Raw genomic sequence first — 13,136 nt, 5'->3', positions numbered from 1 at the left:
TGCATGTGTAAATAAGTAAGCCACCATGGTGGCTAAGTAAAGCCACCATTTTAGTCGAAGTGACAGTCTGCTGGTTAGCAATTGATGAATCGTGTGTGTGTGTGTGTGTGTGTGTATTTATATTTTGGGAGTGAGCCTATGTCTGCTCTAAATGCTATTCCGTGAAAGATAACTTTTCCATTTGATGCAGTTAATTAAAATGTGGATCATCATAAGTAGCATATTTAAATCTCATTATGATTAAACATAATCCTCTGTTACATACTTAGTGTTTTAAGTTAACTGAAGTTCTACCAGGGGAGGTTGTAATTTGTGCTTTGGATGTCTAAGGTAATATTTTTAGGGAAAATGTTCATATCCCCCCTTGTACCTTTCTCCTTGTACACCACTTCATTTAGGGAAAAGCAAAAAAAAAAAACGCAGAAAGCCTCATGAGAACGTATTATGAAAACAGTGGCCAGGGAAAAAAATCTGTTCTGTAAATAAATCAGTGCATGCTTAAAAAAATATGTTAATTTGGGTTATCGTGGGGAGTTCAGCAGTGTGCCCAAAACAGCAAAGTCAGGCTGATGTTTAACTAACCTCTGCGATAAACCATCAAATTCTCTCTCCTGGCCATTCCCCCATCTCACTAATACCCTGAACAAAGCACAAGATCTGAACGCCTTAATTAAGGCGGTCACACACTGAGATAATGATAACACTTTGCTTGAGGAGGGGTTGCACAAATGAAAGCGTACACACACACACACACACACACACACACACACACACACACTTTGGTGAATAGTTGAATGTGAGAGCAAGGTGAAAATATCTTGGAGTAAACAACTCTTTGAGCTTCATTCCTGGGCTTTCTTCATAGATTAGCGCCGACAAGGTATTTCAATAGCGGCAGGTTTTGGACACTGTAATTGTGTTCGATAAAAAACGGAAAAATGAGCAGCAAGGTCGAGCTCAACCTTGATCACCACCACCCCTTGCATTTCTCCACAAAGACCAGGATGTTCATGGCTGGATTATTTCATTACTGGGCCCTTATTGATCCCCCATCCCCGGCCCCTCTTTGAGCATGTTGCTTGTTGCCTCCAAATTCACATCAAAGTACAGTGCACACAACAGTAGATAAACATATTGGTTCGTGTTCATTTTGCACACAGCTTTATATGTGCCATCATATCACTGTCAACACATGTACAGTACTGATTGAGATTGACCACTATGCTACCATTGTAGGACAAACAATGAATAGTTTCAAGTTTCAATATGTATGTTACATCATACAATGCCACTCGAGTTGTGTTTCTTGTGTGTTTTTTTTGCTCAAGCTGCTAGCACACAACATGAGATGACAAGCGGGCAACAGACGTGTACAAAAACTCACTTCCTTTGAACTTCACAGCACCCTTAGATCACATATAGCATATTTCTCTTGTCCAGACAAAAAAAAGGAAAACAATTTTTTTCTGCCTGACTAAGTGACACAACACAGTGAAACACTCTCCTTTAAACTACTAGACAATCTTTCAATCCCACACTGACTCTTAATACTTCACTCTAGAGCCAATATTGCTCCATAGTGGGCATCCATCAGTAGTTATGGCGACGTTTGTTTCCTTTCTTATGAGAGTGTTGTGTGTGCCTCCCACAGTTTACCTGTTTATTTATACAGTTCCTATTACCGTGAAGGGTTCTCCGCAGCTGTGTGTGACTTGTGAGGGGCTTGTGAAAAAGGCGATTGGTTTAGGAAAGTGCCTCTTGTCATGATGTATCCCTTAGGATGAATTCCTTAGCTTGATAAATGCACACAATTATGTACAAAAGGAAGTTTCGGGGTTTTAATTGGTAATCTTAAAGTAGACCAGACAGCCTTGAAAATCACCCATCAGTTGGCCTCTGTGGAGTAACTGTGCAACTTAAGAGTTTTGTTTTTCAGTAGGACAGAGCAGGGGGTTCAGTCAGCATCCACAAAAAAACTGTTGATGGCTGGATGTGTGTTAGGTGTGGCAGGCTATCCAAAGAAGACCCTTGTTTTTGTTTTTTTCATAGTTACCAAGGGTGGGGTCTGGAAGAGACCCCTTAAAGCTGATGCACAGCCCCACTGACTTACATTCAGTGCTGTTAGACCATAGAGCCTTTAAACCCTCAAGATAAGCTCATAATAACAACCGCATCATGAGAAGTCAAAAAGCCATTCTGGAGAAACTGGCAGGGACCTTTCAGATCCAAAATGTCCTCATCCGCCAAGCCCTGGCAGAGTGCCTGGGAACCATGATTCTAGTGGTGAGTAGAGAGTGTTTTAGCCTTCTTCCCCCAGGATGCTGAGGGGATATTTTGGTTCAAGTCAAGACTAAATAAATAAGTGTTTATGTACTATGTGTCTACACTAGTTTTTAACTGAATAAGCAATTTAATACAGAGGACTTTTTCAGGGTATTGCCGGCAAGTCTTTAGTTAATTTTAATTGAATGGGAGTCTCAGCTGTGCTATTGCACTATTTAGGAAATAGGGGGAAATTAAATTTGCATTTAGTTACTCCTTAATACCTTTGGCCACACTTATATACCAATCTGAAAAAGCTGATTGTTTAACACAATTTGCATGCTGCAAGTTATTTATTTTTTCTCCATGTATTCATGAACAGTTTATTATATCAATGGCAACGGCAAATTGTATATGATTAAGAGAGCTGCAAGATGTTCCTAACTTAAACCTATGTTAAAGCATTCAACCAGCTTTTCAGTTCAACATGAGGAAAGAGAACAAGATCTTTTGAAAATGCACCAAGGGGTTTTGCGTCCTTCTATTGTCCACACCATGTTTGTGTATAGTAATAGTTACTGTGTGGGTGCTTCTGTGCTTGCCATTTTAAAGTATAGTGGTTTGATGACAACAAAGTTAAAATTCTTGTTTTTGTTAGGTTGTTCAAGGCCAATTTTAACAGAAGAAAAAGGTTAAACATTTCTTCCTTGTTCTGGTTAAATTGCTGCTTCCTTAGCAACCACAAAGCAAAGAAACACTGAATATTGTAACAATATTCACAAGAACTTTAGGGTTCAAGCAAGCATCTAAGACTCATCCGTTAATTATCACCTGCATGATTCTCTTCTTTGCACTCAAATTACACGCAACCCAATCATTTTTATCCATTTTCTTCGCAAGTGATATAACTTTTCATACAGCATAGGGTGGTAGGATGGCTTAAAGTAGGAGGGGGCCAACCAGTTACCATGAGGTCTCTGGGTCTATCCCCGGCACCGGACAGGAAGGTGTTAGTAGTAAAACTAGTGGTGGCTGGTAATCTACGGTGCCCACCATCTCTACCATTGTGTCCTTGGTCAAGACACTTAAACCCAAACTGCTCCAGGGGCGCTGTGCTATGGCTGACCCTGCACTCTGACCCCCTCTGGAGTGTGATAACTTGAGAGGGGATGCCACACCACTTTTCCAACACAGTAGCGAGTCACGACATTCTTTCGAAATTAAAAAATTATACATTTATTTTTTGTGTCGGTGCAAAACAGCCTGGAGACCTTGTTGGTATGTCATGGTCACTCGCAGACAACCCAAATATCAGGAGAGGCCCCCCGACAGTGTATCACGAGTCCATTTGTTATTCCGCTCCCCAACTGTGACTGATCTGTTCATTCTAGGGGACCTTTCACAACATCTGTCAGATTGTTCTCAACAACAATAGACCCACCCAAAGCCCACCAACCTTAACATACACACCACCTCTAAAGGGTCAAAGAGACACACCCGTGATACAACCACCAAAAGGCCAGACACAGCTAGACACAACTGACTCCAGGTCAATGCCACTGTGGGGATTTATTATTCTCTGAAGTTTTTCTGTTACCATCAGTCCAGAAAAACAACTTGATCTCAGGGTTTTAAAAACAAATGTTTAAAGCTACTAGCGTCCCCTTTGGAGAAAAAAAACCGATAGTGTGTTTACCATGCAAGCTTTAGTTCCTGGGTGAGCGTACCCGTGACAAAGGCATTAAGAAAAACTATATGAAAAAAGCATTCTGTGCACTCATGGTCTCATTTTCTGTAATTTAGGATCATCGGAGGAAAAGATTAGACTGTTTCAGAAATATTTCAAAGTTCATCGTAGCACCTTTAAACAAGTGTGTGGTTAGGAAATATAGAAAAAAAGGCAGTAAAGGTAGATTTAGTGTTTAAAGGTCACATATTGTGCTAAATGCACTTTTTAAATGTGTTCTAACATATCCATGGGTCCACGGTGTGCCTAGAGACTGCCAAAATATTTAAAAAAATAACAATCTCTCCTTTTCTCACTCTCCCCCTTTCTGAAACCCCCACCCCTCCCCCCCCCCAATATACTCCAGTCAGAATTCTCCTCGTTTCTGACCTCACAAACTGGAAAGCCAGAAGCTTCCACTGTGCAGCCCACACCCCTATTTCTTATTGGTCCACGGCCCTGACAGACAGAGGGGGCGAGGCGTATCTGGCTTCGCTTCCGGACAGGGGGCGGGGGGAGCTCAAAGATTGTATATTTACGAGGGGAGCTGCAGCTCTTTTTTAAAAAATAGGCCATTGTGAGATTAGCTGAACATCAGCATAGTACAATAAATTATCTGAAAGTTTTTTTCAGCAAACAATTAAAGAAAAACGTATTAGGGACCACTAAGACCATATAATATGGTGTATAATAGAACAGAAAAGTGTATAATATGGGAGCTTTAATAAAATAATTGCAGTGTCTTCCCTTTTCTCCGTCCAGATGTTTGGTTGTGGTGCAGTGGCCCAGCTGGTGCTCAGCAGAGGCTCCCATGGCTCATTCCTCTCCGTCAACTTTGCTTTTGGTTTGGCTGCGACGTTGGGCATCCTTGTGTGTGGACAGATCTCAGGTGAGGACGTAGCTTAGCGTAGCTTAATGTGTTTCAGTGTGCACAGGTGTTTCACAATTTCCTAAACATCCTCTACCAGCTGACTGTGTGTGAATGAATGGAACCTGGAATACTGTAAAGCTGACCAGTTTAAAACTTATTGTTTTTGCATTGGCCTTCAACACAAGTTCAGCTTTTGGGTAGCTTCTGTCCTTTATATGTTGCTTATTTTATCTGTTGTGTTTTTCAATTCATTTTATTCTTAGACATATTTGTTACTATGCCTTTAATTTTTCTATGCACATTGTAAAGCAATGTGTGACCCTGTCTCTGAAAAGCGCTATATAAATACATTTTACTTAATAACATCCTAATATTCTTTTTGGGACCCCAGCAACCCCAAAGCCCTCTTTAACTGCTAATAAAAACACAACATGGTCCTTATCACCTTGATACATGATAATTATTTTTTGAACATTGCTTGATTTTGAATTGATGAAATGTTTCAGAAGTGGGCTACAGAAAATGACACATTAGCTCCGTTTGGGGGCCTCAGAGAACCTACCTTTACAGCACATACTGTATCTGTGATTGAGTGGACAGTACTGTCTGTCCTTTTCCTCCCAAATTCCAATTAGGTCTATTTAGATTGATCTTATTGGAGTTTATTCATAAAACTCTTCAAAAAGAAAAGAACACAAAGCGTTCTCTGACTTTTGACTTTTTGGCAGAGAACAAAATAACTATGTTTATCTGTTCATACAGTAGCCCATATATACACCATATAAAACACGAAATGTTTCCATATTTGATGTGGTAATAATGCTTTTCAGTCAATTCTGTATTCTGTCACTGCAAGTGCAGTTTGAGATGACGACAATGTACCATGTCAATTCCTTTCCACATATTTGGTTTTCCAATATGATAAGAAGAAAACATGTTCAAAGGGAAAACGGTGGATTTTGCAAACATAAATCAGCAACAACAACAACCACCAGAGAGATAAGTCAATGTCAACAAAACATACGGATTAATTCAGTAAAATGGAGGAAGGTTTTTTTATAATCATGAAGAAAATCACACCGGAGCCATTTGATGTACCTGTCATTCAAAGAGTGTTTCTTCGCACAGTCATCCATCAGCATAACAGAGAGTCATTATTACTGATGGCTTGACTGACACTAAATATCAGAAAAAAAGGCAAACTGGCAGTTATCTGAAGTGCACTATTTACCGCACTGATGTGTTCTGCCAGACGAATGACAGCTAGAGAATGGGGGAAACAGAACTGGAAGCAACGGACAGAGGAATGCAGAGTTTAGAAGAGAGACACACACACACACACACACACACACACACACACACACACACACACACACACACACACACACACACACAGGGCGCTTATCCCCCTAAACTTGAAAACTATGTGGTCCGTAATTGAAACGGAAGCCTAGCGAGTCAATCCCCGATCCCAGCATATATAGTATCTTCCGTCTAAAGCAGCGACACTACAAAGGTGTTCTCTCCTGCTCACTTCTTCAATAGTCGTTATAATGAGGCTGTCCCACCTCTTAATACACAGCAGCTGCAGAAAATAAGCTCTTATAATTAGATGGCTCCTATATATCCCTGACACGATTAAGGTGTAAATGCAAGCGAGAGGCTCCCACATTGAGTGTGTGTCCCCCACCCATCCCTTCAAGGTTAGATAAAAGGTTACTCCTCTGGATCTTTTCATCCCACCAATTTAATTAGCGCCACAGAGACCTTCCATCTTTACAGGACTTTATTTAGAACACAGTTACAGAATATACAGTACGAGCGTGTCTCCTTTTGTCCCTCGCATCTAATGTAGGCGAAGATTGCCTCAACATACATTCTATTGGGTTGTGAATATACTGTAGATTCGATTTTTTTAATTAGTTTGAAACCATATTAAAGTAATTAAGTTGAATAAGCTATATAGAAAACAACTTGTCAGTTATATAATTTTAAATTGCAGCCATTCGACTACATCGCTGTCTAAATGTTTAGTGTAACCTTGAATCTTGATGTATTTTTCTCTGTTTTTAATTACATTTCTAACGTCTAATCTTGATGTACGCCCCTGTAAAGCACTTTGAATGGCCTTGTGTCTGAATTGTGCTATATAAATAAACTTGCCTTGCCACCTGAAATAAAGGTGGAGGCTGTACTATATGCATTATTTGTGCATGAATCCTTGATATGTACGTGCAAAAGCTATACCAATGCTTCTATATTATTTCTCATGTGTAGGTGGTCATCTGAACCCAGCCGTGACCTTCGCGGTGTGTTTACTGGGGAGGGAGCCGTGGAGAAAGTTACCGCTGTACTTCTTTTTCCAGACCCTCGGAGCCTTTCTGGGCGCAGCCATTGTGTTTGGCATGTATTACGGTATGTGAAACTGAAGCAAATTCAGTTTTATTAAAAGGTGCTAGGAAACGTTCAGGTTGTGTTAATTCTAGTGGCCCCCTTTGGACAAAAGAGGTAGTGTTTTTACTATGCCAGCTGTTGTTCCTGGGTGAGTGTATACGTGGACAAAGGAAGTAAGAAAAACTATATAAAAGTAGAGGTCTTCTTTGCACTGATGGTCTTGTTGGCTGTTACATGTAATGTATGATCATCAGTGGAAAAATTGGACTATTTCAGAAATATTCAAAAGTTCCAAGTAGCTACTTTAAGATTTTAATGTTTTGAAAATCAACAAAAAGAGGACGAAAGGTGGACGGACCAGAACAGTTTTAAACCTTCGATTTCCTTCAGTAGAAGCTTGGTGTTGACAATGAAAAATGTACAACCTGTCATAGCTATGTCCTGCTGTACAGGTTGAAAGCAGCCACATGCTTGTTTGTCAAGCTGCTCTTGACCAACATGCCCCACATTTGGTGACTTTCTTCAAGTGCATCATTTACACCAGGGGTCAATTAACAAAATAAACTTCGCCTTCTGAGTTTCCCCCCCTCCCCACCCCAAAGACTCATGGGAGTTGTAGTTATTGAATTATCAAAGTGGGTTCATGTTAATTAAGTCGAGTGGGACTAGTCCAGTGTTGATACAGAGTTAGCTATTAAGAGGAGAACAGCCCAATTATCTGCTTCTTTAGAAAGATAGATGAACAAGACTTAAGGGGTCTAGAGTGGATCAGTGAGGCTGTACCAAGGCACAACGGTCCTTCTCTACTGATTTTTTTTAAATAGTAGAATGTTGTTACAATTCATCTTGAAGGGAACATGGATGTATGTGCCAAATGTCATGGTACTCCACATAATAGTTGTTGAGATATGTTGCTCAGAACACATCCAATTCAAGGCCTGTAGCTTGAATTGAATTGGATTTCATGGTATAAAGAAAAACCCATGTGTATACTCACAGTTTGTGCGTGTTGCTTTGCCCTCTTTCTATGCCTGCGCTGTCAATTTGAATCCTTGTATGCAGTGGGTGTCTGGTCTTCCTATGTGCTTGTGCCTCACCGGTGCTTACTGCAGCTCTGTAAGCAAGCAGAGAGAAAACATTTAAAAAAAAAATGTCAAGTGTATTACTGTTTTCCAGTAGTTGTCAACATTTTTCTCTCCTAAACATTTATCATTACAACAATTTAGGGTGAAAATGTACAGGTACCTGAAGTGCTATTATAGGAAGTTGAAATGAAGCGTGGCAGTTGCACTATCACTCTAAATGACCCGCAATACAGGGAAAAGAAAACGGCTGCTATTTAAACAGTATGTAGTTCAAGTAATCATAACTGATAAAAAAAACATATGTCCACTCTTCCTCCAGATGCATTATGGGACTTCAGCCCGGGGGAGCTGGCCGTGGTGGGGGAGAATGCCACAGCGGGGATCTTTGCCACGTATCCATCCAAACATCTCACTTTGATTAATGGATTCTTTGATCAGGTAACGGTGACTTGATTTAGTTTAAAGCCTCAATTTTGGTCTTAAGTAGTTCAAATCAATAGACCTATACGATATCAAAATGTGGTGTCTCAATAAGCTTTTACAAAAATCGCATTCAAATAAATATTCATAAATATTAGTTAAAAAACAGCTTTGTTTTACTGTCTAGACCGCTTGACAGGAGTGTATGGGTGTGGCCGTATCGAATGGGATACATGTCAACAGTTATTGTTCATACAGAAAGGGTGGCAGAGAACTGCCATGATTGGTTCAACCAGTGCATAGCGTAGCATACACTTAGCAGCCCTATTTATCAAAGTCAGTTGTGTCAAGCAAGAGCCTCATATTTCACGTTTAAGTAAAAAAGGAACTAATAGACTGCAGTATTGACCCCAAGAGATGACTATTTTGAAAAACATGGCTGAGTGATTCCCGTCGATGACATAGTGTAGCCTACTGTTCCATGGCTCCCCACATACCTACTGCTCGGAATAATTGTATGGAAATCTGGCAATGTGGTGATAACAGTCATAGTAATAGCCAATCACATCACATCAGCTGCAGTCATACTCTGTAACCTTTTAATAGCAGCAGACGGTGTAATGAACAGGACAGTGTCACTATTGGTTATATTTGATTGTGTGGGATCTGTGCCGAACAGCTTGTAAGTGTGTGGGGGGAAAGGAAGGTCAATTAGATACATGCTTCGCCGGAAGATTCAAATAATTGACGAAGTTAGGTAAAAAATCATGTTTTGCATTTAATACATGGCGCTCCAGGTGCAACACTACGGACTAATCCAGAGCGCTGACGTCTACACCCATTTATCACAATGAGGAACTCACATGCCTACAACAGGCATGTGAGCGACATTTTTTTTTAAAGATTTCTGTATGTGTGCCTCAAGGCGGAAAATATGCCTGCCAGGCGTGAGCAGACAGAAACACAAATAAATAGTTTATTGACATAACTCTGGGATATTGTTCCTGTTTGCTGCTACTCTTAAAATAAATAAATAAAGTTAGAAAAGCTCAAATTTGTGCTCTACCAAAAAAAAAAAAAAAAAAGCGAAGACCATTACCAGTTTTTATAGCTAATCGTGTCTACACATAATCAGCAAAGTGTATGATATTACATGTCTGGCTGTATTCAAACAGAGAGGTTTCCATAAACACTCACTTACTAAACAGTTTGTTTTCCCCCTTTTTGAATGACAGTCAGTTTGTCTTTGAAGAAAAAATTTGAGAAAATGTGTTGACACTGAAACCGTACTTCCTCAAGCATAGGTGTCAAGCAATGCAATCTCACAAAGCAAGCTGCATCACGTATTGCTAAGATTCCAGCTCTTTGTAGCTGTGTGTTGTGATGCTTTCCAGGCCAGCGGGGGCCACAAGCCGACTGCCACTGAGACACTCCAATAGATGCGGACATAGCACAGCATGTGGGACCGCCTATATATCTTATACTGTGTACAAAATACTGTAAAGCTGTTTGTTCTCATAGTGATGCAACCAGCGTCTTCAGCCAAGCTCCTGTTGTGGTTCTTCCACCACCCGCTCATGTAAGAGATGCACTACAGTATATTTAGTTTCTCATTTAGCAGTTTAACAGCTTGTCACTGTTTTCAGGAGAAATCCACGACATATTCTATATACGTATAACACCTTCTTAAAGGTGACTGAATATACCTACTAAGAATAACAGACAGACCAATTTGACAAAGTGAGGTATGTGTGGTTTAAATAGGAGTTCTCAACATTTTATAAAAGCTATTTTTGAATATAAGCAGCCCTATGTTGTTCTCTTAAATGAAAATTATTTAGATCTAATTAATGTACCAAAAAAGTCTTAACTTATTACCATTCTTCCTGTACCACTCTATATTTAAAATGTAGTTTTTCAAATTTAGTTTAAAACAGCGTGTCAATGTTTTCAGAAAAAAAATCCAAGATAAATATCACACCTTTTTAAAGGTGACTGAACGTAGGAAGGTAAATTAAGGAATCACAAAACAGGCCAATTAAAAAAAGTGAAACTCGTTATGTTAAAGGGAGCTTTCAACATTTTATAAAGGCTATTTTTGAAGTAAAGACTTGTGCGTACGTACAACAACAGCGCTATCTTGTCTCTTTAATGAAGATAATTAAGCTTCAAATCCAATTACTGTACAAAACAAGTATTATCACAACGAGGTTAATTTAGTGTGAAATGATGAATTGAACAAACTTGAAAGTTATTGTCCTAGTGCATTTTACTACACGTCAAGGTACTATAAGTTAATATGAGTCTGTATACAAGTAAGAAAACAAAGTATTATAGATCCTTCTCCGTGTATTCTCAGATCATTGGAACAGCTGCCCTGATCGTGTGCATCCTGGCCATAGTGGATCCACTGAACACCCCAACCCCTGGTGGTCTGGAGCCCTTCACTGTGGGCTTTGTGGTGTTGGTCATCGGCCTGTCTATGGGTTTTAACTGTGGCTACGCTGTCAACCCAGCCAGGGACCTGGGACCACGCATCTTCACAGCCCTAGCAGGCTGGGGGTCAGAGGTGTTCACGTGAGTACATTGTTGTTTTGGACTACTTTAAAGAGACTATGCTAGATTAGGGTTTGGAGATGTCACTAACAGGATTGGTTGCAGGTAAATTACTTCCCACCCTTTTTGTAAGTTACATGAGTTACCAGGCAAACAACGGGGCTTTCTTTGATAAGTTGAAACATATGTCAATCAAGTGATCATGCACCAAACATACACATCTCACATCGTATCATGCCAAATATCTCTTGAAACATGTTTTGCCACAAAACACAAACTAGATAATGAGAAAAGCATGTGAATACTACAATGAATATTTCTGGAATTTTTCAGAAAAATTTATTTTTTAACAAATACAATGACTAAAAGTTAAGGACTGAAACAAGAAACGTGATCCCACATAGCAACCCAGTCTCACAGTGAAATGTATGAACGGTTTACCCCAGCATTTGGTATGCCACGACTTTTATAAAGTTTGAGAACTTACAAGAGACAATATTTTGAGAGAGAAAAAAAAATTGATCGATACCGAAGCAGCAGATTTTGAGATAACCTGACTTGCAGTCCCAAGAGTCAATGTCCAAATAACACTGCATACTGCTCATGCTCCCTTACAGCCACTTAATAGCATCTTTAACACCATCCCTGTCACCTAGATGTCCACTTTTTTAACCTCCACAGTTTGTTCTGCAGGCTTTCTGTTAACACTTTCTTCATACCTGAGAAAATATAACCCCAAATTACTAAACAATCAATACTGTCACATATACAATTGTTTTCACAGGCTGAGAAGTATATCTTGTTATGACTGCGCTTGAACTTTGCCTCATTATTGCCATGGCTTTCTCACCCCACACAGTGTATCTCTGTAGCCTCCTATATGCATTCATATTTTATTTAAGCCTTACTGCAGATAGTAAATTCTATTTAAATGAGACAATGCATTACCCTTTTTTTTTGCCTTTTATTCTCTTACAGAGCACACACCTACTGGTTCTTTGTGCCAGTCTGTGCCCCCTTCCTGGGTGCAGTGGTGGGAGTCCTGATATACCAGCTGATGGTTGGATACCATTTAGAAGGAGAAGAGAAGAAGAAACAGAGGGGGGAAGAGGAGAGGCTCAAACTTAACAATACTGCAACCAACCCGGACGCATGAGCACTGCTACATTTTACTTTTAACTTTTGTGTCACCTATCTTAAACTTACTCCACTGAATATTATGCTGGAGGCTCTGGATGAAAACTGTCTAAATACAATAAATAAACAAAAATTCTGCTAAGGGAAAATACTTCTATTTAAAAGCCGAATCTAAAAAAACTAATTTGAAATTTGAACAAAAAAAAAAATGCGATACCAATGTATTTGTAGAAAATTATGAAATGGGATTTGGCAATGTCCATCAAAATAGTATTACATTGTTTTCATTTTAAATTGCTCAAGGGATCCTATTAACTTCTTTTTTTCTATTACTATAATTTATGTATTTGTATGTATCTTTATTTTACTTTGCATGTTGTTGTTTTTTGTCTTGTCATAAAGGTTGTATATGTTTAGTGTATATCTTGTCTGTATTAGGGATGTAACATTATACCGCAAAACAATGTGAAAAGGCCACGAATGGTAACCCTGCGTTTTTTCCTGTAATACCATGTCATGGTTAAGAGGCAGTTTGCATGATAAATGCGCTCAGTCATTGTGGCAAGTCTGGTGAGCAATGTTGTCATAAACGTGGCACTCAAGGTAACACTTATTGCCAACACCAACATTGAAAACCAAACCAAACAATAAAACATTGTCACAACATCACTGACACATGACTTCT

At 39.4% G+C, this 13,136-nt stretch overlaps 1 protein-coding gene across 1 annotated transcript; it reads left to right on the top strand.

Annotated features, from left to right (window-relative positions):
- Positions 1 to 2,175: 2,175 nt before the first annotated feature.
- On the top strand, positions 2,176 to 12,470 carry LOC307265006 (aquaporin-3-like; the record flags this gene model as incomplete). The annotated part of the gene is made up of 6 exons (XM_080046576.1): positions 2,176 to 2,283; positions 4,751 to 4,877; positions 7,137 to 7,274; positions 8,658 to 8,776; positions 11,118 to 11,335; positions 12,293 to 12,470. 6 exons carry the CDS (start codon positions 2,176 to 2,178, stop codon positions 12,468 to 12,470), a joined length of 888 nt encoding a protein of 295 aa, XP_079902702.1.
- Between the last annotated feature and the right edge of the window lie 666 nt (positions 12,471 to 13,136).

Source organism: Ammodytes marinus (assembly GCF_949987685.1).
Source record: "Ammodytes marinus genome assembly, chromosome: 18".
Classification (NCBI taxonomy): Eukaryota; Metazoa; Chordata; class Actinopteri; order Uranoscopiformes; family Ammodytidae; genus Ammodytes; species Ammodytes marinus.
The sequence above is the reverse complement of the archived record's forward strand: the minus strand, read 5'-3'. Positions and strand labels throughout refer to the sequence as shown.